Source organism: Podarcis raffonei, chromosome 9, assembly GCF_027172205.1.
Source record: "Podarcis raffonei isolate rPodRaf1 chromosome 9, rPodRaf1.pri, whole genome shotgun sequence".
In the NCBI taxonomy this organism is placed as follows: domain Eukaryota; kingdom Metazoa; phylum Chordata; class Lepidosauria; order Squamata; family Lacertidae; genus Podarcis; species Podarcis raffonei.
Window position 1 is genome coordinate 46,209,282 of NC_070610.1, and position 25,452 is coordinate 46,234,733.

Here is a 25,452-nt window from a genome sequence, read left to right on the forward strand (position 1 = left end):
GGCATTTTGTCACCACCACCTCAGTGGGTACACCTTGGGTGGCCAGCACCTACCGCACCCCCCTTCCTCCGCCCCTGATGGGCAAGCTATTGTTTGCAAGCAAACACCCCTCCTCATGCCTTTTGGTGAGTCTGACCAATACTTGTGACTTTCAGCAACCCAGGAAAGAATTGTATCCTCACATTCAAGGCCAATGTCAGCAGGCAACGTCATGAGATCCCAGAACGCTGACAGGACCACTCACTGAAGCCAGTTGCTCTTTGTATTCACTCATTGGTCCAGATTCAGAATTTTGCAGCAGCGGTGGATTTGACCTGTCCCAATACATACCAATTCCTCAAGTTGTGATTGGCTGCACCTCCCTGGTGATTGCAAACTTTGGAGCTAGTCCTGCTTATGCTTAAATGTGTGAAATGTCTTGAATGCTCTCCAGTTTCTTGAGCATTTGAGTCCCCTGCAAAATAGGTTTTCTGTGTTTCTGACCCAGCTGGAGAATATCAGCAGGTGTGGAGTTACTGTATTGTTGCCCCAATAATTTCATTGGGTGTGGAGTTGATATTGCCCTGCTGTTGTGAAATGCCCAAGAGAGCAGTGTGTGTTTTAATTTCATTAAACATTTTTCCAGTGCTCAGCAGTCACCCTGGTAGCCCATGCTACCTGATCTGAAAAAGACCAATGAGAAAAGTTATCTCTCCACTTCAAGGGCTTAACTGAAGAAGGCTCTCTTATCAAGTGCCTGGGATATGTACACTTGCTGGTTTTCTTTCTTTGAACCATTCTTTTAAAAAGCATCATTACTAATTTTAAAAACTAACAATGAATAGTTTATTTTCCCTTTGATAATCTTCAAATTCAACACAGGACTCCTAAAAATAGAGCTTTGTTCAACATTTAGCTAACAGAACTTTTTCATAGCCAAATTTTCTGATTTTTCGGCAAATCCTGTTCTGCAGTAATGCTGCCCAGAAATATCGTGGAGAACTTGTTGCAATCAATGGATTAACATTGGATATCACTCAAGGTCAGGGATTTGTTTTACCTCCTTTCCTTTGTTATGAGGTGGCCAACTGTAAAGCCACAGGTTCCTGGGGGCAGGAACCTGTGGCTTTACAGATGTTGCCAAACTACAGTTGCCACCATCTTTGACTGTTGGCCATATTGGCTAAGGCTGCTGAAGTCCAGTAACATCCCCTAAGTTAACTGGTTGCTTCCTTGACTCCCAGTGCATGATTACTGAACAAAGAACCAGTCAAATGCACACACTAACAGTCAAATGCAACACAAGCTCTTGTGTTTCATATCCCTCATTTTCCCTATCAGAAATGCCTGATGACTTGCTGCTATAAATTTTGCACTGAAGGGGGGGGATAGTATGGGTTTTTAGAATACCCATTTTAAAAAGGGAACTTGTTGCTTGTTGAGTTTCATATAGCAGCACTGAACTATTGCAAGACAGGTGGCTTCATATTTTATCTCTTGAGAGCCCATGGCCATGCTGATCTCTCTCACAGAAACAGCGAAGGCTAAATTCCTCTGTCAGCTATACTGAGCCGATTGCAGACAAATTGCTCTTACCTTGGCTGTTATGAAACTCTCCTGGAAGATTTTTTTTAAAAAAAAATCCTAGTAATTCTGAGAACTCAGCTTGGCAATCGTTTGTGAATCTCTAGTTGGGAATTGATCTAGACTTAGAACACTGAATTCCCTGATAGAAAGATGAAGGAAGTTCAGAAATTCTGGAATAAATTGTTAAATTGAATTAAGAGCACTTTTAGATGAAAGCTTATGATCATGTTAGGTCTTTTGCGACAGTTATGTTGGGTAGGAATATGAATTAAGAATTCAGGGGTGGGGAGGAGGACTGATCGCTGAAGAATCCTACTTTGGAATGAAGGAGTCATAGATATAAAGGCTTTTCTGGGAGACTATTATTTATTATTATGTTGCTTTCTGCAGAGATGATGCATCCTTCCAGATACATGGAATAAATACTATTAACATTTTGTAGCCTTTAAAAAATGCTTTTAAATAGAATTGAATTCAGTGGTAAAAGTCTATCCTTTATATTTTATAATCATGGGCAGTGCTTTTTTCTGGGGATACGCAGGGGTACGCATACCCCTAAACATTTTGTGAATCTTTGTACTTTTGTCCATTTACTGTATTTATTTTTCCCAATTTCAGCTATGAAATGGTGATTTTCTTGAGTCAAAATGAGAGTACCCCTAAACATTTTTTTAAAGAAAAAAAAAAGCACTGATCAGGGGCATATTTGATAGCTCTCATGAATGTGTTAATTTGGTAGATCTTGAAACAGCTGTCCCAGTGTAGGCTGCTCAGGGGCAAAGGATGACCTTCCTATTTATTTAAGCACTTATACTTGTGCTTTGAACTTTAAACTACAGATGCATAGAAAATGAACCTTTTGGCAGATGCAGCTTGGCACACAAGTGAGAAAGTCTGCACCTGCTGAATCAAATTGCCCTTTCCTATGCACCTGTTAAAGGTATAGGAGCCCTGTTCCCTATATTCATGTTACAAATAAAAATTACTGTCTCCCCAATCTCTCCATTGTTGTCCTCCTCTTCTCCATCCTGCTCATCTGTAAACTCACTGTTCCACATCAGTTCTGCAAAGACAAATGCCTGAGCCCTCTATATTTTCAGTTCACAGACTCTGCCCCCCATCTTCCTCTCCATCTTGCTTCTTAAAACTCTTCCATTGTTCTCTTCACACAGATAAGCTAGATCATCTTTAGCTGCCTTTTCTTCAAAATAAAAAGGATTAGCTTATGCACAATTTTTTAAAAAACATGCTAAATGCAACATGTAGTTTGGCCCTGAGCCTGACTGGTTAATAATGGCAAACCTGTGACTCTGCAGATGCTGCTGTACTTCATCTCCCATTAGCCTTGGCTAGCAAGGCCAGTGATCAGTAGTAGGAGTTGTATTCTAGCAACATGGGGAAGGTCATGGGTTTTGCATCCTTGTGTTATGTTCCATTAATTCTTGAATGATACTATTTTAGTGCATGCTGGACTATTAGGCTGCAATCCTATGTACACTTGACTGTGAGTTTCACTGAAATGAATGAGGCTTCTAATTGAGTAGACATGTATAGGATTGCAATGCACATGGCAGGATACAGCAGAAAATCACCTTGTGATCTTTGTTGGCAGCTCTGTTAGCGATGATGGAGTGTAATGAAGCAAACCGGGAAATGGTGATTCTATTTTGTTTTTGCCTATATGAACTCAAGGAATTGTATTTTGGAGCTATCAAAATCTATTATTAAAATACAGGGCTGCTTTAAAGAGAGAGGGAACTGTTAGAAACATTTTCCTCACTGTACTACATCTGAACAAAATGTTTTGTATGCCCATTACTAGTTTCAAAAGCTCCATCAGAGTAATTGTCAGGTTGAGCAGCCTAGCCAGCCTCTTCTATTGCAATGAAAAGGTTTGGGGTTTTGTCTTCTACAAACATTTGAAGCAGATTTTCACGATAAACACAACACGCAAAGCAGTCTATGTCACAAGCTCATCTGAAGGCAAAAGGCTGCAATAATTACAGTGGCAGGAAATTGAAATCTGACAGGCTAGTTTATTTCTAAATACGACCATCCCCCCCTTTGCTATGCTTCCCATCCCTTTCCCCTGGCTGTGATGTTATTGATATGTGGCATACAGTCTCTCTTGGCTCAGCTTCCCAGTGCTGTGAGACCCAATCTGTTCTTTCCCTGGTTCAAATGCCCTTATTTCTACCTCTAAGGTCCACAAGAGTGAATGCCAGTTCATTGCCTAGCGCTGTTCATATAATGCTGCCGGTAAGTTTGATATTAAACTTCGGTAAGCTTCTCTTTCTCTCTCACCCCCAACACTCTCCCTACTAAAATGATTTTGGCTGGGGGCACTGTAATTCTTGCTCATAAATCAGGTGCTCAGAGATTTAATCATTCTAAATTCACATGAGAATCTAGTGCAATAAAATATTTCTCACTCTTTCCTTCATCCTTTTTGTAATTGTGCCACCATACTTTTATTTGTTTATAAGACTTGGGAAATCTGTGCTCGAAGATGTGTCTTGGGGCTGTTCAGTGTAGAAAAGCTAGAACCACTTGATCCTGTTTGGATTAATGATCTGAATGTTACGGATTTCTAATGCATCCTTAATAAAATATTTTGGAAAGTTGCCACAATAAATTCCCTTACTCCTTTATATATAGATTGTCCCCTCTTTATATATGAATTTATTTCAGCTTTCCATCACAGTGCATACCATAAGCCACTGAAGGCAAAATATCACTGAGTGCACTTAAGTCTGTGCCCATGGGGTATGGATAATTTGAAAGAAATACTTGTGTCCCTCGTCATGGTGTTTCAATGGGAATGCCCTCTGGTATGTTGAAAAGACAAAACATTGCATTTCTAGTCCCATTTCCACCTCTTATTCTTCAGTTGCTTTGTCTTATTTATTTACTAACAATATTTGTATACCACTCAATATGCAAAATCCCTAAGAGGGTTACATAAAACACAATAAGGTCATGTTGATGGTTTTTTTTTAAAAGAAATCATTTTTATTGGTTTTACAAATACAAAGTTGAAAAAAACACAAACTAGTAAAAACATATCTGTGTAAAGAGATTCTCTGAATTTTGAGACTTCCTCTCATCCCCTTCATGGAGTCTCATTTTAAACATCTACGATGTTGGTTGTTTTTTTTTTTAAAAAGCTGGTATTGCAACCAAAAGTATGAAGAAATAAATCAACAAAAACAGAACATCTCTTAATAAAACCATCAGCAAAACATTGAAACAAATCAGAATGGAGAGGAGAGATGAACCTTATGAGCCAGGGAAAGCCTGAACGAAGAGGCATCTGAAACCTGAGACTGTTTATGCCTTACAAACAGCACGTGGAAGGCTATTCCAGATAGTGAGTACCACTACCGAGGCCACATTCAAGATGCAATAAGAAGGCATCCTGCCAGTCTGCAATATGATCAGGAATGCCTCCTCCTCAGATCTGACCAGGTATAACCAGGAACATAATGGAGAATAAGATCTATCTTACTATCAAGATGCAAATTACTAAGATTGCTGTGATGTACTTCTTACTCCACTGCTCCATAGAGTAGAGATGGGAAACCTGTGGCCTCCCAGATGTTATTGGACTCTAACTCCCCACCAACCCCAACCAGTTTGGCCCAACAGTGAGGGGTGATATAGTCCAGCTATATCTGAAGGGGTACTGGTTCCCCCATCCCTGCCATAGAGGTTTGGAGTCAAAGTTTTATTTGCACCTCTTCTGTTCTAGTGTTGCCAGGGGTACCAACTTGAATAAAATTTTTTTGGGGGGGAGGTAAGTCCCGTCCCACATAATCGATCACATGATGCAATGCATGCACACCATTTGAATGGCAATGCCCATCAACTTTGGGCCCCCCTGGCCTCCTCAAATATTTTATTGGGGGGCAAGGCCCCCACAGCCCCTAGGAGTTGGCTCCTGTGAGTGTTGCTATCTGTTCATATGACATGTTCACATTCAGTGAGCCTATGGAGAGCAGGATGGCATTTTCTGCCCCTGAGCTTGACACATTCAAATGAACTCTTGGAAGTTGGCACAGAATCTGCAATCCTGTTCCCTCTCCCCTGTATTTCTTCATGTTGGGCAAGAAGCGGCTTTTTGCACAGCCTCCTCAATTTAGAGTGGATGAGCTGCTGCAAGGCCATAAACATCCATTGTCGTTCAAAACCCATTGACTCTAGGAATGAAATGTATTGACAGTGACTGAAGGGAAAGCAAAATGTTTTTCTTTTCACACTTTCATAATAACCAACGTAACCATCACTTATAGCCTAAGGCCACTGTAATAAAAATTACAGGAAATACATGCATTAGCATTTCAAATATGCATCAATAAGGGTCAGGAGTACTGGTAAATACATATCTTTAAAATAAAAAGCACAGTCCTTGCCTTCCTAACTAGCTTGTTTGTGCAAGATTATTCTGGAGGGTGGCACTTGTGTCCTTTGTGATCATATTCCATTTAATTCACTGTTGCAAAAGGTGAAGGGGAAGGACACTACTTAAGAAGAAGGGTGGGAAGCTACTGAAATAGCTTCTTTCGTAATAATGCATGCTCTGAGTTGAAGAATGCAGGAGGAAAGAGTTTAGGTTAACAGAGAGCAATCTCACTTTTTCTGTAAATAAGCAGTGTAGAATGATGGATTGAAATTATGTGTGCGGGCAGAGCAGCAGGCTTTGAAGAGAGCCAGTGTATGCTCTGTTTTCATCCAGATCTCCATACATTCTCAATTGGTTCTGGAAATGCAGATAGTGGGCACCTGCCACATCGCAACTGGCATGCTGTTCCCCAGAAAAGGGGCAGCTACACAGAAGGCCCTGCTCCGAGTTTATACATACAGGCCATGTATACACCAGATTGAGGATGGTTTTGAGTACTACCCAGAAGTGCTCAAGAAAATATAAAGAATGTGACTGACTATCCATAATAATTTATGTCTACCCATCATAATTTATTTTTGTATGGACACATGACACTGGTAGGTGCCAGTGTCCTGCGTGTCACATATGAAGCTTCCTGAAATCTCTGCAAGGGAAATTGAAAGGGGATTATATTATGCAAGGGATTATATCATACTTATTGGCCTGGCAAAGAACATTTTTTTTTTTGCCACCAGCTCTTCCCAAAAAATTTTTGGGGGAGGAGAAGGCTTTGTTTGCTTTTTCCATACACATACATACACAGTGCATAGGAATGCTTGCCTCATTCTTTAAAAGAAAGATACTTGAGATCCTTTATGTAAGTTCCTGTAGGAAAATATTATACAGAAACATCTTGAAATGCCTCTGGTGGTAATTTTTTTTGACATACTAAAGTTGTAAATGGTCTGGAAGTACAGAATAATGGCTCTGACTTCATTTGCTGTCATTGTAGCTATGTGAAAGAGCACAAGACGCTTGCTGATTAAGGTTTACTCAGCTGTGACGTTAACTTCTGGCCATTACTGCAAAGCTCAGTTGATACTGTCCCAATTTATTTTGGATTTCTTTTATTTTGACATGGTAGATTGATTCAGTAATTTTTACTGGGTAATCATCCCAAACCTGCTTAATTTAAAAACAGGAACTACAATCCCATTGCTTAATGGCTATGGGGCATTGCTTTATGTTAACAAGGAAAGGCAAGACTTTCCCTTGGGGTACGCTAAATGCTGTCGGAAAGGTAGCAATAGGGTGGCCACATGTCACAGAGAGCCAGTGTGGTGTAGTGGTTAAGAGCGGTAGACTCGTAATCTGGTGAACCGGGTTTGCGTCTCCATTCCTCCACATGCAGCTGCTGGATGACCTTGGGCCAGTCACACTTCTCTGAAGTCTCTCAGCCCCAATCATCTCACAGAGTGTTTGTTGTGGGGGAGGAAGGGAAAGGAGAATGTTAGCCGCTTTGAGACTCCTTCAGGTAGTGATAAAGTGGGATATTAAATCCAAACTCTTCTTCTTCCTGCCTTGCAGCAGTGTTCTGTTTGAAGGCCCATAAGAAGCATCAATTGCCCACCAGCACTACCTGTCAAACTAAGCAGACAGTCCATACACCTGGTTGCAGTCTTCCTAGATATCTCAGTCAGTAGCTCATGAGACTCTTAAATTCAGGGTCATGGGTTCAAGCCCCATGTTGGGCATTTCAGTGCGTTGGACTAGATGATCCTCATTGTTCCTTCCTATTCTACAATTCTGATTCCCCCACTATGGTGAGATTGACTGAATTCCTATTAATCCTATGATGTTTGTGTGTGTGTGTGTGTGTGTGTGTGTGTGTGTGTGTGTGTATATATATATATACACCTCTCCCTCCCTCCATCATCATCTCCAGACATTTTGCATTTGTAATTTTTCTTTTAAATGCTTTCTATTTCAGTGTTTCCTTTTGGGGACTTCAATTTGTACCCCAGAAAATGTTCTGTTTTATACCCATGTACCTGTTCAGGGTGTGTGGAAGATAACAGACACGGCTGCTTGCTACTTGCTTGCAATGAATGCTGTTGGAGACACAGAAAGGAATTTAACAGCAAATAATTAATTAACTGATGAATCAGTAATTGGTGCTGGGAATTTTAGTTTAAAATGACTGTGTCAGTACCCAAAGCATACCCTCGCCAATTTAATACCTTGGTGAGAGAAAGGGTGTCTTTTAAAGGTGCTAGATGGTATTTTAGCACCAGAGCTGTGATGTTGGCTAATGCACTACCCAGTGATTGAAAGGGAAGTATAACTTTTAAGGTGAAAATAAAAACGTCTCATTGCTGAAATCAGGAAAGCAGGTCTTTCATATTAGTATTAGTAGTTGCTTTTTGTCAAAGTTTTTTTTGTTTTTGTTTTGCTGTACGCCGCCATCTAACAAGTAACACTGGCTGGTGTTACATGCTAATGGATTGCATCCCCTTAGGGACTTGGTCGTATTGAGAGAGTGAAAGAAGGCAGGCGAGGTACCACTTTTACATTAAAGCATTCATACCTCAGAGGTCACGAAACCTCTTATTCTGCTCAAGGCTTCTGGGGACATAGAGAGTCTCAGTCTTTTAGCAGAGAGTAATGAATGGCACTTGCTGACTCGTTATCTTTCCACCCCCACCCGTCTGTCAGCAGGGGTTAGTGCTACTCAGCATAATGAGCCTGGACTCTGCCTGCCAAATACATGCAGGTCTGAGAGTGCTTTCTCCCCAGTTGCTTTGTAAATCCACTTTTACTCTTAGAGAAGATGGCGTTAAGATGTGTACTAGAGGTGTCTCGCCAAGCTTTTTCTCTAAAGGTTGATAAGTGCTGTAAATGTGAGCAGAGAGTCCAAGATATGGAGCTGAAAAGGTGGCCTGGATGAGCTTGAGATTGCCGACAGGGTAATAATACCTTAAATGTCTTTGGGACTGGGTTATTTGAAGGACTGCTTTGGAGGCTGCTCAAGGGCTCACCATGTTGGAACCCAAGATGGCATACATGTGGCCCTGACCAGCACTGGTATGTGGCCTCTGGAAGGTTGACCAAAAAATGTTTCCCATCCCTGCTTTAAAAGCATAGGAAGAATTTCTAGGGTATAATCCAGGCATAGGCAAACTCGGCCCTCCAGATGTTTTGAGACTACAATTCCCATCATCCCTGACCACTGGTCCTGTTAGCTAGGGATGATGGAAGCTATAGTCTCAAAACGTCTGGAGGGCCAAGTTTGCCTATGCTTGGTGTAATCTGACAATTCTAGTGTGTGCAGATTGGTTTTATCATGGCATAAGCACAAACTGAGGGAAGAAGTGCCATGCCAGGAGGCTGCTGTGGATGCCATCTTCCACTCTCACAGAATGTCTCAGCCTCAACTCAGTTGAGGCGGGATGCAGGGGTGAATGATGAGCAGAAACAGCACTCACACAACTTTGTGCAACTTTGTTTTATGGGTTCGAGAGGTGATGGGAGAAGCGCCAGTCTGGATGGATCAAGTAGATTTTGCAGGCTGGTTGTTGAGGGCACAGATCATTAGCTTTTATTGCATGATTTTTGTATTGTAATGCCTTCCTTTTGTATTGTAATGCCTGTCCTCAAAATGGCAACGTGACTTTACAAAGCCATTAACATAGGGCATTTTGAATTCTGTCTTTTGGAGTTCTAGTGAACTGTTGTGCCTCCTCAAAAAAGAAAAGAAAAGCTTATATTGTGTTCATTCAGGATCATCCTGCTTGTCGGGTGTGAAATATCATAGCCATCTTGTTTGTGTGTCTTTCTACTTCTGTTCAGTGCTATCCATGGTATCTTATGAGGTCCACCTGTGAGATTGTGCTGAATACTACAAACAAATCTTTGATTTCCCCCTTATATAGTTTATATTTAATTCTGTGGTGACTGTCAATTTTGGAATTTCTAGAATACATTGATCTCACTTACTCACTTATACACACACTTCTCATGGGCCTGATTTTTCCAATCATATCTTTTGCTGGAAATTTACTGGAGCTGTACTTTACATCCAACCAGTAATATTCACAACTGAGTTGCCGGGAGAGAGTAGTGTTATTAATAATCTATATAAAGCACTTTAAATGTGTCAAGTGCTTTAGAGCCATCCTCTCATTCATCATCGAGGCAACTGTTTGAGATAAGTATTAACATTTTTCAGAAGGTGAACTGAAGCTGCTAATGATTTGCCTAAGGCAACCCAATGGCCCATAGCTGAGCTCAGATATGATTCCTGGCTTCCCAGGTCCAGTCCCTTTGATCTCATAAATAAACGTGAAGCTACAGCTTGAGGATTATTCTTTCGAGTGTCTGTGTCCCACTGACTCAGAAACAAATCTTATGCTACCTGTAGAGAAAAAGGTATTGAGGAAAAACTTTGACTTCCGTATCTTTGCATATTAACAAAATGGCATGGCTAATTAGGCCAGTTAGAATTCCTTGCAGTATGGACTTTTCTACAGAGTAAGCAACAGCAGGCAGATAATAGTATTTACGAATAAAGCCAAGGCAGAATTTGTGTCTTGTTTGCAATTTATGCAATCCTGATTATTCATATTACGGTGTTTGAAATATGTTGCTTGACCTGCAGTATTTAATATTTTTCCAGTATATAAAAGCATCAGTCACAATGGAAGTGCAGTGACATACATCAAATATATTTGCCAACCAGATTGCTTCAGTTTTGGACTGCAGATGGATAACAGTAAATTTCTTTCTGTCTTTCAGAAATGTACCGCTTGCCATTTGCACATCAATGGTTATTGTCACAGTTGGCTATGTGTTAACCAACGTGGCCTATTTTACAACTATTAGTCCTGAGGATCTGCTAGCTTCCCAAGCAGTGGCAGTGGTAAGTCATAGTAGAATGTATCATGCAAATGAGTAAATTTTTCAGAATAAGTTTCTTGATCATGATGGAAAACAGAGTTTACTGGATGAACTCCTTAAAAGCTGAAGAATGGGAGAAGGTATTGAGGAATTCTAACAATTAAGTTGATATGTCTTTCCTTCTCTTTTGGCAGACTTTTGCTGAACGTTTACTGGGAAGTTTTTCCTTGGCTGTCCCAATTTTTGTTGCACTTTCTTGCTTCGGATCTATGAATGGTGGGATCTTTGCTGTCTCCAGGTGAGTCAAATGTGGGGTGAGGGTAAAGTCATAAAATTTGAATTTAGCATGAAAAACTGGGAATATTACTTCAAAGGGGGAAATCAACATTAAATAATGCCATTCATTTGCAGTGAATTTTCCTCTCCTTTACTTCAATACCACTGAATACAATTCAGTGAAATGAATAGAGGCAGGGCAAGAATACAGCTATAATCTTGCACACTTCCCATTCATTTCAATGGAATTTAAACAGCAATTTCTGTTGGAACCCCCCCCCCCCATTTGCTGTAATATTGTAGTGATAGTGGCTTAGCTCAAAGGAGAGAAAAGAAAACTGTAGTTTTCAGTAGTCAGTATGGTGTAGTGGTTAAGAGCGGTAGACTTGTAATCTGGGGAACCGGGTTCGCATCTCCGCTCCTCCACATGCAGCTGCTGGGTGACCTTGGGCCAGTCACACTTCTCTGAAATCTCTCAGCCCCACTCACCTCACAGAGTGTTTGTTGTGAGGGAGGAAGGGAAAGGAGAATGTTAGCCGCTTTGAGACTCCTTTGGGTAGTGATAAAGTGAGATATCAAATCCAAACTCTTCTTCTTCTTCTTCAACTGAAGCAATGCTAACTGGCCCTTGTTTTTGAAGACTGACTAAGAGTGGCTGAAGGTAGAAATGTTCATGATGATTTCCCAGGCTTCTAAATTTCTTTTACATCAGAACTTCTGATGCTTGTCTTGCATAGTAAAAAAACCCCAGCACTGCTGAGGATAACTTTGAATGTGTTCTACACCTCTAGTGAGTTGCTTCCATTCATCTTGGTAATGAGTGTCTTTAAAAGCTGTCCAAATTTATTTTCCCACCAGGATGTTCTACGTCGCATCCCGCGAGGGTCACCTTCCTGAGATTCTGTCCATGATTCATGTTCGCAAGCACACTCCTTTACCAGCTGTCATTGTTTTGGTAATTCCTATAAACAAATGTCCCTGTACAAGGCTGCATGGCATGAATCTGCACTGGAGGATTCAAATGCCATTTAAATACTTCTTGAATCTCAGTTATTTATTTCTATCTCATACTTTAGATGCATGTGAGGGGTGGAAAGTAATTGCAGAGGTGATCTATTCTAGAGACTCCTCCTTTTGACTCTCTGTTAGTTGCATTTAACTCTCGCTGGCTGGTGCCTAAATCACACCTCATTATGTTTTATTTGAAAGGTTGAAAGAGAGTGATTAGCTAAGCTCCTCTCAATGGAATGAATCTTCCTAGATAGGGATGCAGAGTAATAAAATTCTACATAAAAGCTACATGCTAGTGTACTGTCTGGTAAGACTCTGAAGTCACATTACAGGTATCTTGCAGAGAAAATGCAAACAACAGTAATAGATAGATTGGTATTGCCACCTGCCTTCAGGGCACTGGTTCCAGGTTATAAAATAATGTTTGTTTTCTGATTTATATGCTTTTTTCATATTTTTGTTTTGGAGAATCCAAAGCTATACTCCTTAGTGTACTGTCTTGGATACAAGTTCTTTAGAAGCAATAACACCGATTCCGAAATAAACATATTTATCTCCTTTGGTCCTGTTGAAGTAAGATGACATGTGGATTTTTACAATGCAATTCATGTGCAATTCATATGGTTGTGATTCTGAATTTTTCATTATCTGTGTCACCTTTATCACAGAAACATCTCACAACTGGACAATAGAAACAATGCTGCTTTCTAAATCACATAATTTGTAGCCTAGGAGAGGGCATCCTTAGGGGCAGCCCCAAGGCTGTTGAATTTCCTCTCCACAAATCACTATATAGCTTTCAGCCAATGCTAAAGGCACACTTCTTTACCTTAGCCATTGACATATGAGATATGTTTTTTTCAGTACCTGCCCAATTCCTGTTAAGGTAAATTGTTTTAACTGTTTTTAAATATAGTGGTACCTTGGTTCTCAAATGTAATCCATTCCAGAAGTCCGTTTGACTTCCAAAATGTTCAAAAATCAAGGCGCAGCTTCCGATTGGCACAGGCGCCCTGGAAACAATAGCTGACAGCCACATTGGATGTTTGGCTTCTGAAAAACATTCAAAACCCGGAACATTTACTTCTGGGCTTTCAGTGTTTGGGAGCTGAAATGTTCAAGTACCAAGGCGTTTGAGAACCAAGCTTCCACTGTACTGAATCAAATTTTTTGGTAACCTACCCAACACAGGATTTAACTTTGTCCTCCCACCCATCAGCTGGCATAATGAGTTGGGTTTGCTGATGGGCAGGTGGGCATGATTTTGGGAAAAAGGCTTTGTGGGTCAAATTGGACCACTAGTAGGCCAAGAAGGGCTGGAAGTTCCCCACCCCTGATGTAGTGTGCTAAGAGCTATGGGGGCACCACAATGTTAATATAAGGAAATACGGCAATAACAGTTTGGGCAATAAAGCACACTTCTCCTTTTAATCTATTTTGCAGCACCCTCTGACAATGATCATGCTCTTCTCCAGTGATCTCTACAGCCTCTTGAACTTCCTCAGTTTTGCCCGGTGGCTTTTTATAGGCTTGGCAGTTGCTGGGATGATTTACCTCCGATATAAGCGCCCTGAGATGCCTCGTCCTTTCAAGGTAACTTCAGGAATATGACTGTTTTACATAAATGCCATGTTTATACCATGTGTGCCTCTTCTCCCCCATAGGCATTTTAATGGAAAATATATTTTGTAGTCACACACTTACTTCTATACAAACTTGCCCATTCTATGAGATCGACTTCTAAGGTCTTCTTCTGGGTCTTTTCAGAGTTCAGTGGGTGGCGACCAGGAATAAGGCTAGGTCAGCTGTGGTACAGTTGTTGAGCAATGCCTTCACAAAAATATTTATTTGGCACTAACCAGGGCGGGTGCAAGAGATTCCAGCACCTTAGCCATCACTACTGCTGTGTTCCTCGCTCCCCCTCCTTTTCATGGCAATAGCAGCACTGCTCCCACTCTCATTTATTTCCTCAGCAACATTAATTTCCCTGTTGCTCTAGCATCACTGCTAGCGCTAGCGAGGCGCCCCACCTCCTCTCTCCCAGCCTTGCGCTAGGAAGGTCCAAAAGGGTGCTTCCTCAAAGTGGAGCATTCTGGGACGAGTGGCTGTGAGACTGGCTTTGACACTGCCCCTCTAATTCTAGACATCATTTGTCCCTGCTGCAGCACACTGCAGGGGCAGCACTAGCAATATCACAGCCACCCTACCCAGAATGCTTTGCTTTGTGGAAAGATCGCCTTGGTCCTTCCTATGAGAGTCAGAGAGGAAGGAGGTGGTCAGAGAGCCTTGCTGGGCATTTGCTGTGTCAGCCAGGCCAGCAGAGGCAAACAACAAGCCAGTGGGAGTTGCAGCCTGCCACCCCTCCACATCCGTTGCCTGAGGTAGTTGCCTCAGTTTGCCAAATGGTAGCTCCTGTAGTCCAACACCAACTTAAAACTGCCTTACTGTCCTGAGCATTTGATGGATGATAGTTTTATGTTGTTCCTCGCTGTTGCTACCCCCCCGCCTCAATTAAATTTTGGTTTGGATTTTTTGACAGTTTACTTGGATTTTATTGTTAATTGGTTTTTGTGGTTGTGACAGGCATCACTGTTGGAAACCGAAGCTGTTACTCATATTTGTAGCATTTTCTTGATTTTAAAATCATCTCAGATTATGTTATCAGTTGTGATGACAGAAGCACATATTTTCCCAAGTTTATGATGGCTGCATAATGCTATCAGCCATCAATGCCCATGTCCAAAATGATATTTAATTTGGCAGTCTCTTGCCAGGTTATATATTGTACTTGGGAAAGAAAATCAATATGTACTTAATGGTTTTAAAAGGCAGCCCGTAACCTAGGCACCTTCCTTCATTGTAAAATTGATTCTAATGAGCAATTACAAAAGGCGCCATCTTTGCTGCAGTTGCTCCTGCCTTCTACTCCAATAGAAGCTTGAGAAAGGGACTTGGTACTAGAAAATGCATTTACAAGACTTCCAATTTAAAGACTGTGCATAGCAATGTAGTGTTTGTCTGAGTGGGTAATTAAGCAGCTGTTGGGATGCTTATTACATAAAAGTGCATTTAATTTGCTCTCTTTAGCTACTTGTATTTGCAGTGCCTGTCCTGAACACCTGTATTTCTACGAGACTTGCAGTGTGCCCCTGTGTTTTATCCGATTTATATTTCATGGAACATTAAATACCAGCGTCATTCAATAGCCAAGGTCAGGGTATTGCAATAACGTCTTTTGGTGTGTGTTCCAGGTGCCGCTCTTTATTCCTGCTCTGTTTTCTTTCACCTGCCTCTTCATGGTTGCACTATCACTTTATGCTGACCCTGTCAATACTGGCATTGGCTTTGCAATTACACTGACTGGCGTCCCTGCCTACTACCTCTTTATCATATGGGACAAGAAGCCAACGTGGTTTAGACGGCTGTTAGGTGAGTAAACGCCAATAGGAAATCATTCCCTTTGTTGTACATTCAGCTTTAGACCATACAGTAACTCTGAAAACTGCAAGTTTTAAATTTTTTTGGAGGCTTTGTATCCACTAGTTTCATTGCCACAGTAAGGCATCTACCTCATTATTTTTAATGTAAATGCCAATTTATTAAGCAGTTATTCTGTACCAGTAGAACTCAATACTTGAAGTAATAATCTTTGAACAAAAGCTGTTTCAAATTACTGAATCTCCCCTCAAATTCCCCAAGTAAGGATATATCTAACAAAAGCCATGGGGCCATGCTCTCTGGTCAAGCAGTAAATGATACTGAACTTTTATTTTACCTTACTGGCACTTATCATGGACTATCTCTATCTGTTTGGAAAAGAACATATAGTGAGAGAACCATATCCCCCTACCCTCAATAGCCTACTTTGACCCAGTTTGTTTCTGTCATTGTCCCATGTATTGACACCTGAATTTTGGTTGTGTTTGATCAATGTTAAAGAGAGCTGTTCAGCTGTAAAGCAAATGCAATTAATCTCTGATCAGTATTGATCAACTACTAGGAGATGTCAACAGCAGCCAATATTTCCATGATTAGTACTAAATACCACAAGTAATTTGTGCAAATTCAGGGCTGATTTATGACCCAAACCTGGGTGCTAAAGATAGCACCACAAAAGAAATAAGTATTATTTTTACTTAAGCATAAGAAGACCCTGCTGAATTAGTCGAATGGCCCATAGTGGAGCATCCTGTTCTCACAGTGGTCAGCCTGATGCCTATGGGAAACCCAGAAGAAAGACCTGAATGCAGTAGCACTTTCCCTGCTTGTGATTCCCAGCAAGGCAAAAGGCAAGTGTCAGCCACCATTTCTCAAAGGCACTTTTCACCTGTAAAAAATCCACACGTAGCCTGTTTTTCTTTCTCACCCAGAATCAAGTTAGCCATCCCTATACTGAAAACACAAAGTTTGCTTTTGCTTTAAGTGTATGTGCTAGTATAACAGAGTTTCTTCTGAAGTTGGCAGCCTTCTCACGACTTGACTTGAAAAATGAACTTTTCTACTTCTCAATTTACTGCACTACATCAAGGTGTACTGGATCTTTTTCAATTATCTAGTTACGTAAAAGCAGAACAAGAATCTTACAAGGTAGATACAGTGGTGCCTCAGGTTACGTACTTAATTCGTTCCGGAGGTCCGTTCTTAACCTGAAACTGTTCTTAACCTGAAGCACCACTTTAGCTAATGGGGCCTACCGCTGCTGCCATGCCACGGCGGCGGCGGCTGCATGATTTTTGTTCTCATCCTGAAGCAAAGTTCTTAACCCGAGGTAATATTTCTGGGTTAGTGGAGTCTGTAACCTGAAGCATATGTAACCTGAAGCGTATGTAACCTGAGTTACCACTGTAATTCCACTTGTAGCTTAGCAGCAGAACACAGCAAAATAGTTATCAATGAAATTAGCATTAGAATTTGTGAACTAATTTGACTCTGCAGTGCAGATTTGAGAATAATGATCTATCTTCTTAACCATGATAAAATTAGATCACTTAAAAACAGTGCCATGAGTAAAAGGAATATAAAATTAAAATGCACATGACATTCTGTAGGAATCTTTCCTGCTATTAAAACTGATGCCTATAGCAGTTTATTTTTCTCTGTCTGAGAATAAGGCAATGGAAGCAATATCTTTCACTCGATAGTCAACATTTCCAAAGCTTTTGGATCATATTTTTATGAATCAGTGTGGCCACAGGATGCCAGTATTGAACCATTTTATGTGAGCAAAAAGAAAACATTCCCTTCCAGGCAGTTACTGGAGAGACTTGATTTCTGCTTGCTGTGGCAATGCATCTGATTCTTTGAGCTCTTAAAAAGAAGCCTTTTGTTTTCTCTGGCATGAGAAAATACAAATACCTATAAATGATACAGACATGCATTGCAAACCTGGCTAAGATAATATTTACAGATATTAGTGTATTTCACCGTATATGATTAATGTCTGGAGAACTGTAGTTTGTTAAACTATGCAATCATTTTGAAATATAATGGTTATTGTTTACTTAAATATCCAAAGCTTTGTTAAATGTAGTTTGGTACTAGATGAGACTATCAAAGGATGTCAGGATGGATGCTCAATTTGTGTCTCAGTCTAGACTTCATGTCCTTGAGGGCCTAAGCTACTGTACATGAATTGTATGCTTTTCTATCTCAGTGACTGGAAGATTGACTGCACTTTAACAGTGTTTTAGCAAGCTAATATAATGTCACACTGAGTTGCATCCAAAGACCTGGGTGAACCTGGGTTTGGATAACACGTGAGCTATAGTTTAGCTCATAGTAGTGGTGCTGTGGGTTAAACCACTGAGCCTCTTGGGCTTGCCAATCAGAAGGTTGGCGGTTCGAATCCCTGCGACGGGGTGAGCTCCCGTTGCTTGGTCCCTGCTCCTGTCAACCTAGCAGTTCAAAAGCACGAAGTGCAAGTAGATAAATAGGTACCGCTCTGGAGGGAAGGTAAACAGTGGTTCCGTGTGCTGCTCTGGTTTGTCAGAAGCGGCTTAGTCATGCTGGCCACATGACCTGGAAGCTGTACGCTGACTCCCTTGGCCAGTAAAGCGAGATAAGTGCCACAACCCAGAGTCATTCATGACTGGGCCTAATGTTCGGGGTCCCTTTACCCTTTACCTTTACTAGAGCAGCTGCAGTAGTACTGGAGGACGAATAAAGTGGCCTAAATCTGCTCTCCAGGAGCCTCCAAATTTTTATGTTCATGCTAAACTAAGGTTTGGCTTAGCACTCTGTGAGAACTGGACTTAAGTTAGTTTACTTTAGGTCCCATTGAAATCAATGGAGCAAGTAAATCCGAATGTGCCGTTGAAATCAATGGGAGCCTAAATCCATCTAATTTATGCTGCAATCCTAACCTCAATTTCTTTGGAAATAAACCCCATTGAATTCAGTCGGATTCAACTTCTGAGTAGACATGATTAAGATTGCACTGTTAGTCCAGAGATCCAACCCTCTGTTGCATGCAAGATTAATCTTACCAATGGCCTTTCATAGAACCTTTCAAAAAGTCTCCTCTATTTTTGTCCTTTACAGACAAGACAACGTTAACATTGCAAATCATCTTGGAAGTTGTTCCATCAGAGGGGAGTGCCACATCATGATCTTCTGCAGCTGAAAGTAACAGAGAGGCCAAGCAACCAGCTTCTTCATCAGTCAAGGAAATGTGTGTGTGTTCACCTTCCTAGGCAACATGGAGAAATAATGAACTGTGGAGGGAACTGTTTTATAGTGTCAATATTTTTATGTGTGGTTATCTGGTACTGTGGACTCAGGCCACATTCTTGAAAGGAGAAGCTATGGAACCTTTGTGGAACAAAGTGTATGCTCTCCTTCTATGAGAATAGAGTCAATGTAATCTGAAATTCCCTTTATCATACAAGGGAAGGGATCAGTTTTTAACATTGATGATTTGTACTGTAGTGTAAATGAACATTTGTTTAAAAATGTTCAAGACAGCTAAAAAAGCAAGAGAGATAATGTCTGTTTTGTGTGTATTGGGTCTAAAGAAAGAAAGGAGTAAAAAAATGTGAGGTCAAAATTACTCCATCCCTTGTTAATATCTGTTTTTGTTTCATTGAGAACACTACCAAGTTCAAAACTATGTACACTCTATTTACCTTTTTAGTTTTTGCTGATATGGATGGGCATCCTGTTCTTTTATACCAGGGGGAGCTAATGTGATGCCTTCCATATGTTGTTGAACTACAGCTCTCATTATCCCTGACCATTGACCATGTTTGCTTTGGTGGGTGGGATTTGGAGTTCAACCCTGTTGGAAGGGCACCACTTTCCTTGCTCCTACTTTAGATGAACCTAGCAATGTATTTACAGAAAAGCACTCTCTGAATGAACGGTTCCGACACAGCCACAGCAGCATCCTGCATGAGGTCACTTGGGCAGGGTGCTGTACTGTTTCTCAGCTGCAAATCAGCACAAACACATTATATTGGATACACTGGATTGTGCTGATTCAACTGAATTATTGGCAACACTTCATTGATGACTGGAAAGCCTTTAAGAAGATGGAGCTTATTGTCTCCAATCCTAGCCTCAGTCCTCCCATGCCCTATCTCATACCACTAGCCCTGCAGCAAAACCTGTGTTGCTTCGATGCAGCTTCCTTCTGCCTAAGACTTAAAAGCGCAGAAGCTTATAGGGTTGGACCATAAGGGAGGTTAGCATCTTCCCTGTGTTTGTGATAAAGCATCTCAAGAACAAATGCTTTCATTAGGCATATGGATTATTTCCCAGTCTTAACAGTTTCTTTCAAAAATGACAGCTACCCAAACTTTGGTTATTTCCAGTCTGGAAATTTGGGAATGATGCCCAGAAGCTTAAGAACCAAGTAATGAATGGTGTATGCCTCAGACAGCTTTGGAATTCTGTTTGCTATGGACAAAAGCCAAATGGCCAACTGTTTTTGAAACTCAGCGCAGAATTAAGGAGTAGCTGGTGACATGTTGTACAGTTTTACTTTTCTTTGAACAAGAAGCACACACACAAACCCACTACTCACTTTGCACACACAAGTCTTGGTGTTTTCTTGTGTAGCTTTGGTCCCACCCCATATCTTGTAAACTTTAGTCCCAAGTTATCAACTGAAATCAAAGAAAATTATTCCTCCAAACTCTTTAATCAGTTTATTATAGTCATAGACCAGCAGTCAGAAAATAGAATATTAAGTGGATAAAAAAACTGATAATTAAAACAGATAAAAACTAAAAACAAATAAAAAACATTCAGTTAAAACAACTGTAAGAGCGTAAGAACTAGAAGACTCGCAGTTAAAACAACTGTAAGAGGCTGGAGAGTAGAAGCCTCTGAAATAGAGGACACTCACAGTATTAGAAACTGATGTGCAAATATGGTTAAAACAGACAATTAAAAAAATGTACAACAATAAATTTAGACACACTGTGCAACAATAAACTATCCCAGGGAGTTGACTCAGAGTCACCCATGGAACCGGGTTTGGGGATTTTTATGCCGGGCTATTTTGAGTTGGGCGATGGTCTGCGTCTACAGATTTGCACACAGAATCTGGTGACCATCCAGGTCTTCTTCTGGTCTTTGCCTAACAGCAAAAGGTCAAATTTTTGCTTTTGCGGGAGGTCGGCGAGCCTCACCAGTAGGGGATCAATGAACTTACTGCATGCCTCTTCGTAAAAGGGACATTTAAAGAACAAGTGTTCTGGGCTTCCTATCTCTCCCAATGGACAGGTGCAAAGTCTCTGGGCGTAGGGGACTTTTCTAAAGGCTCCTCGAAACTCAAACATTTCCTAACTTCCTATTGCAAAAATATTAATATTTAAATATTCATCTTGAACATCATATGTTGTTTGCCTTTGGTTTGGAGTAGAGGTTAACCTCTCACTAAAACCTCTGTTGCAAAGTAAGTTGCTATTCTGCATTCGTAATCTTGCTTATAGTCATAGGTTTATGGCGACAGGAGAAAGATGGAAGTAGTTATTCACACAGCATATATGGAATCCAAAATTGTAGTGATGTGATGGTGACTGACATGGATGGCTCTAAAATGGGATTATACAAAGTCATGGAATATTAGGCTGTCAATAAGTGCTAATCAATATGTCTGTATATTACCTTCAGTATTGGAGACAATGTATTTCTTAATACCAGTTGCTGTGAAACACAAATTGAGAGTGCTGTTGTGATCATGCACTGCCTGTAGGCTTCCCACTGGCATCTGGTTAACCACTGTGCTGATATTAAAAACAGTCTTGCTTTTGTTAACATAATTCCTAACTTGGACTATAGTTAAATAGTTGGCTTGTGTGTATATTTAAAGGACACCATTTCTCAAACTTCTGCTGCTCCTCAAGCCCCTATAGTTAGGAAATCATTCCAGTTTATTTGTGTCATAGTAGTTTTTTCTATTTAAATATTATTTATTTAGAGTGTCTGTGTTCTGCTCTTACTGGGGAAGGTTTTGCCCAGTATCCTCTATGTGTGATGGGCTCATGGGAAAAACCTGCCCCATGAGCCCTTGCTGAAGAGAGGAGGGGAAAGCCTTTATAAGGCTGCTTCCCCTGGAGCTCAGGGACAGTTTGCTTTGAGAGCTTCCCTCCCACCTACCCTCAGGTTAGAGCCTTCACTGGGCTGGGCTGAACTGATCCTGGTAGCCAATGCCATGTCAACCCTTGCCCTGCCTGCTGCTGTCAATAAAGATTTGGTCTGATTTTATCCCATCACCATTGTATTTTGCTGCTCTCATGGGTCACATAATGCTCCCGCCTGGGCAAAAAGTTTGACATACAAGGGAAATGAAAGGAAGGAAATAGGAAAAACAGAAAACAGGCACCAATTTCTAAGCAGTTGTTCCTATAATGACCATCTAGTACAGAATATGCTTTCTTCGCCATTAGTTTCAGAGAAAATAACCTCCCTCTCCAATTTATTTCACATATAAGTAATCTCAAGGGTTAACTTGAAAGCAATAGTTATACAAACTGATGTTACTTATGCTGACAGGATTCAGTTGAGTTCTTCTATTCCAAAGTTTCTTGTTTTTTTTTTAGTTTTTTGCATTTGGAAGCATAACATTTGGAAGAAAAACTGTTATAGACATCACTTTTTAATAGGATTAGTGGCACCCTCACAAGCTCTGTGTCCTTAGAGAAATTGCCTTCTTCATTAATTGTGCAATTGCACATTCTGTACAGAGTGAATAATTTGTAAAGTAATAGTGTGACTTTTAGAAAGGCACACAGGAGACTTATTATTCTAATTAATAATTCCATTGCATGAATATTTACAATCATAATAATACGGAGCTATATTAATGAGGTACCCTCTGTGTGATAAAACAAGAGGAGTAGGTTGCAAAGAAATGCATAGCTGTGCAAAGCCCAGAGAGTAAACAACGTTGCACATAAAACAAATCCTCACATCTGGGGTCCTGGAGACTGGCAACACATACATGTCTTACAACCCAGTGCCATTCGGATGGCTTACTGAAATTCTCATCAGCACCATCTGGCACAGCCATGAAGGATGGGGCTGATGGGATTTGGCAGTCGGAAACACCTGGAGGGTTGGCAAAGGCTACCTCACAACATGGGATGTGCCACAGCCATAACACAGGGTGTGGAAGAGGTGATCTAAAGGGGAAGCACTGTGGGTGGGAGAAGTTCCTCCACCCACTGCTAGATTTAACTCCAGTCTCCTCTGCCTGTTTCTTTCAGCTGAGCTTACTATCACCCTCAAGGGCCTTGCCAGGAGAAATGTGGCTAGTTGGTGGGGTTGTTGGGATTAAAGTGGCGGGCAGGGCAAGGATTCGGCACCCCTCACCCACTTGATACTCCTCTGCTTTACATCACTCCCTGCTTTACAACCATGTGGCAGAGCCACATCTACTTAAAGCCCAAGTATGTGTATGGACCTAATTAAATGCCAGCATGCAGCACTACAGCAAGAGGGATTCATAACAATACCTTGGAGCTCAATCTGCTAGACCTGCTTACATGAATAAGTGCGGGAAGGACGAATGCTGTAAAGTTCTATCCATCTCCATTTACCATCTGCCTATTGATTTTAAGCTGCCTGATACAGTGAGCAGGTGTTGGTCAGGAGCAAAGCTAGAAATATCTGCTATTACTCCATTTGTGTTTCACCAACAGTGAGTAATAGAATATACTCTGACTTTGTTTATACAGGTGTAATCCAATGGGAATTGGTAAGAATTCAGCAACTGAATCTTTTTCTATTTACAAAAAGCTGTGCAAAGCCTTGCTGCTAATATAAAAAGGCTGATTAAGATCACATAAACCTAAGAAGGAAATGATAAACTTTGGCCAGAATAATTAATTACTACATATGCATTCCATTATGAATAGGCATTTGTAGTGCAATTCCAGGCACCTGCACTCCAAAGCAAAGCCTACTGAATTCAACAAGACTTATTCACTGTCCAATGGGGAAAGCTGCCCAGTTTTGTAAACAATAGCCAGTTTGGAACTCATTTTCTTTGAAGAAATTATGCTTGATCTCTAAAGAGGAACTTGAATATCTTAATTAATCAAGATCTTGCCTTTTACATTTATATCCAATGCATCTGAAGAAAAACAGACATATTGCTGGAGACTGTTTTGTTTAATATTGAGAATTTGAGATAGGCACCTCAGTTTTAAAGAAGTAGTTGGGCAGTGGTCAAGAATTTCCTTGACAGTCGGTTAATGTTCTCTATTAAATGTTTGCATGAGTTTCATCTTTTCATTTCTGAGTTAAAAATGATACATTGGGAGTGGGACGTTTAGGTTGTTGTTTAAAAAAAAAACTTAATTTCCCACTGTCACTGGCTTAGCCAGTGAGAGATGTTGGACGGGAGTGGGGGAAGAGATGAAATTTTAGCAGGTAATAAACTATCTGCTGTCATTCCTTTATATTATATAATGAGATCCAAAATACACTGTAGATTATTGGCAACAGCACATTTTGCCTAGCTTAATTATGATTTCAAATCAAAACAGTGGATGCATATTGATTGGTAACTTCTCAGGCAAAGGCAGATAAGTGAAAAGTACTCAACATTCTCTTTTCAAAATACCAAGCAAACAAATCTAAAAAGTCTGTAGTGAAAATAGAACTGCTTATAAATGTTGCAAACTGAACGCAATGAAATACGGTGTTTCTAAAATGAAGTGCAGTGACTAAATTTCCCGGTAGGTCCTGTAGCTGGAAAACATGCTGTAAGGAGAATGTACGTTTTGCAGACATATTGCCCCTATTCACATGTTACTCATAGCATTTACAGCTTGAAGCAGGAGTGGTGCTGCTACTCACAATGTAAGGTTCCTGCATCAACCATCCTTTGATATCCACACATCACATTTGTCATGAAAAGCAGCTGTTAATGCACAGAAGCTTCACATGAACAAAAGATTTATGCAGCCATACTCAACACCCAGACAATCTTTGGAGTGAACCACATTCAATGTGAAGACACTACAGTAGAAGGTTGAAGTAGCCCAGGGATGCAACATCAAGGATGTGCCTGGAAGCATATTTTAGTTCTTGCTTCAAAGCATGAGCGCCCTCTCGAGTAATATATGAATAGGGCTGGTGCCTATGAGAAATAAAGCAAACTAGGATTAATCCACTAATTTAAAATGGCACTATAGTACTTCAAGCAGTAGAGATATTTTCTAACAACAGAGAGCTTCTATTCGGATGACTTGTCCTTGTTTGCACTTTTTCAATTTCTCCTTTGAAATCTTGACAAGCCTTTTCATTACTGGATACATCCTGTGGGGTTCCTGTTTCTATTTCCTCATCATGCAGAGAATCTCCAAGCAGATTAGCCACATCGCTGGTGTAGCAGTTCTGGGTTGGAGAAGATGCATGTCGTGAGGAACTGGAAGGTGGGGGTGGATGCTGCAAGCTAACAGCAATGGGTTAAATTGTCACATGAAGGCTGCTTTTGAGTGGTCTCTGCTAAATAAGAGTAACTTGGAGATCTTTAAACTGTTGTAGTCTTGATATTAAGGACTTTGCATTACAAGCAGAAACATGTTGGTCTGCAATCATTGTCAAACAGGAGTGCATGGCTAATGTGTGCGACACATACAGGGCCTACGAACATGATGCTCTGCAGTTCCTTTAATGTGCTCCTGGATCTGTTTGCTATTGGAAATGGGTGATATACACCTGTAGTTTTGGAGAAATCCATGTCAGCCCATTCCCTTCCCCCTTTGAATCTTAATTTAAATAGGACCATGTACAGGCATCTCTTTTAAAAAGCAAGCAAGACTGGAACCCTCAGGGACAGCTCTGATGTGGTGTAGGAAACCAGG

General features: G+C 40.7%; 1 protein-coding gene across 1 annotated transcript in view; it reads left to right on the plus strand.

Moving 5' to 3' along the window:
• SLC7A11 (solute carrier family 7 member 11) overlaps window positions 1–19,181 on the plus strand; it is a 50,763-nt gene extending 31,582 nt beyond the window's left edge. The window contains exons 7-12 of the mRNA XM_053403347.1: window positions 10,745–10,868; window positions 11,041–11,144; window positions 11,981–12,077; window positions 13,577–13,726; window positions 15,385–15,562; window positions 18,674–19,181. Coding sequence (XP_053259322.1) covers window positions 10,745–10,868; window positions 11,041–11,144; window positions 11,981–12,077; window positions 13,577–13,726; window positions 15,385–15,562; window positions 18,674–18,741 — 721 coding nt within the window. The 3' untranslated portion in view covers window positions 18,742–19,181. The remainder of the gene's footprint in view (window positions 1–10,744; window positions 10,869–11,040; window positions 11,145–11,980; window positions 12,078–13,576; window positions 13,727–15,384; window positions 15,563–18,673) is intronic.
• Window positions 19,182–25,452: the final 6,271 nt, after the last annotated feature.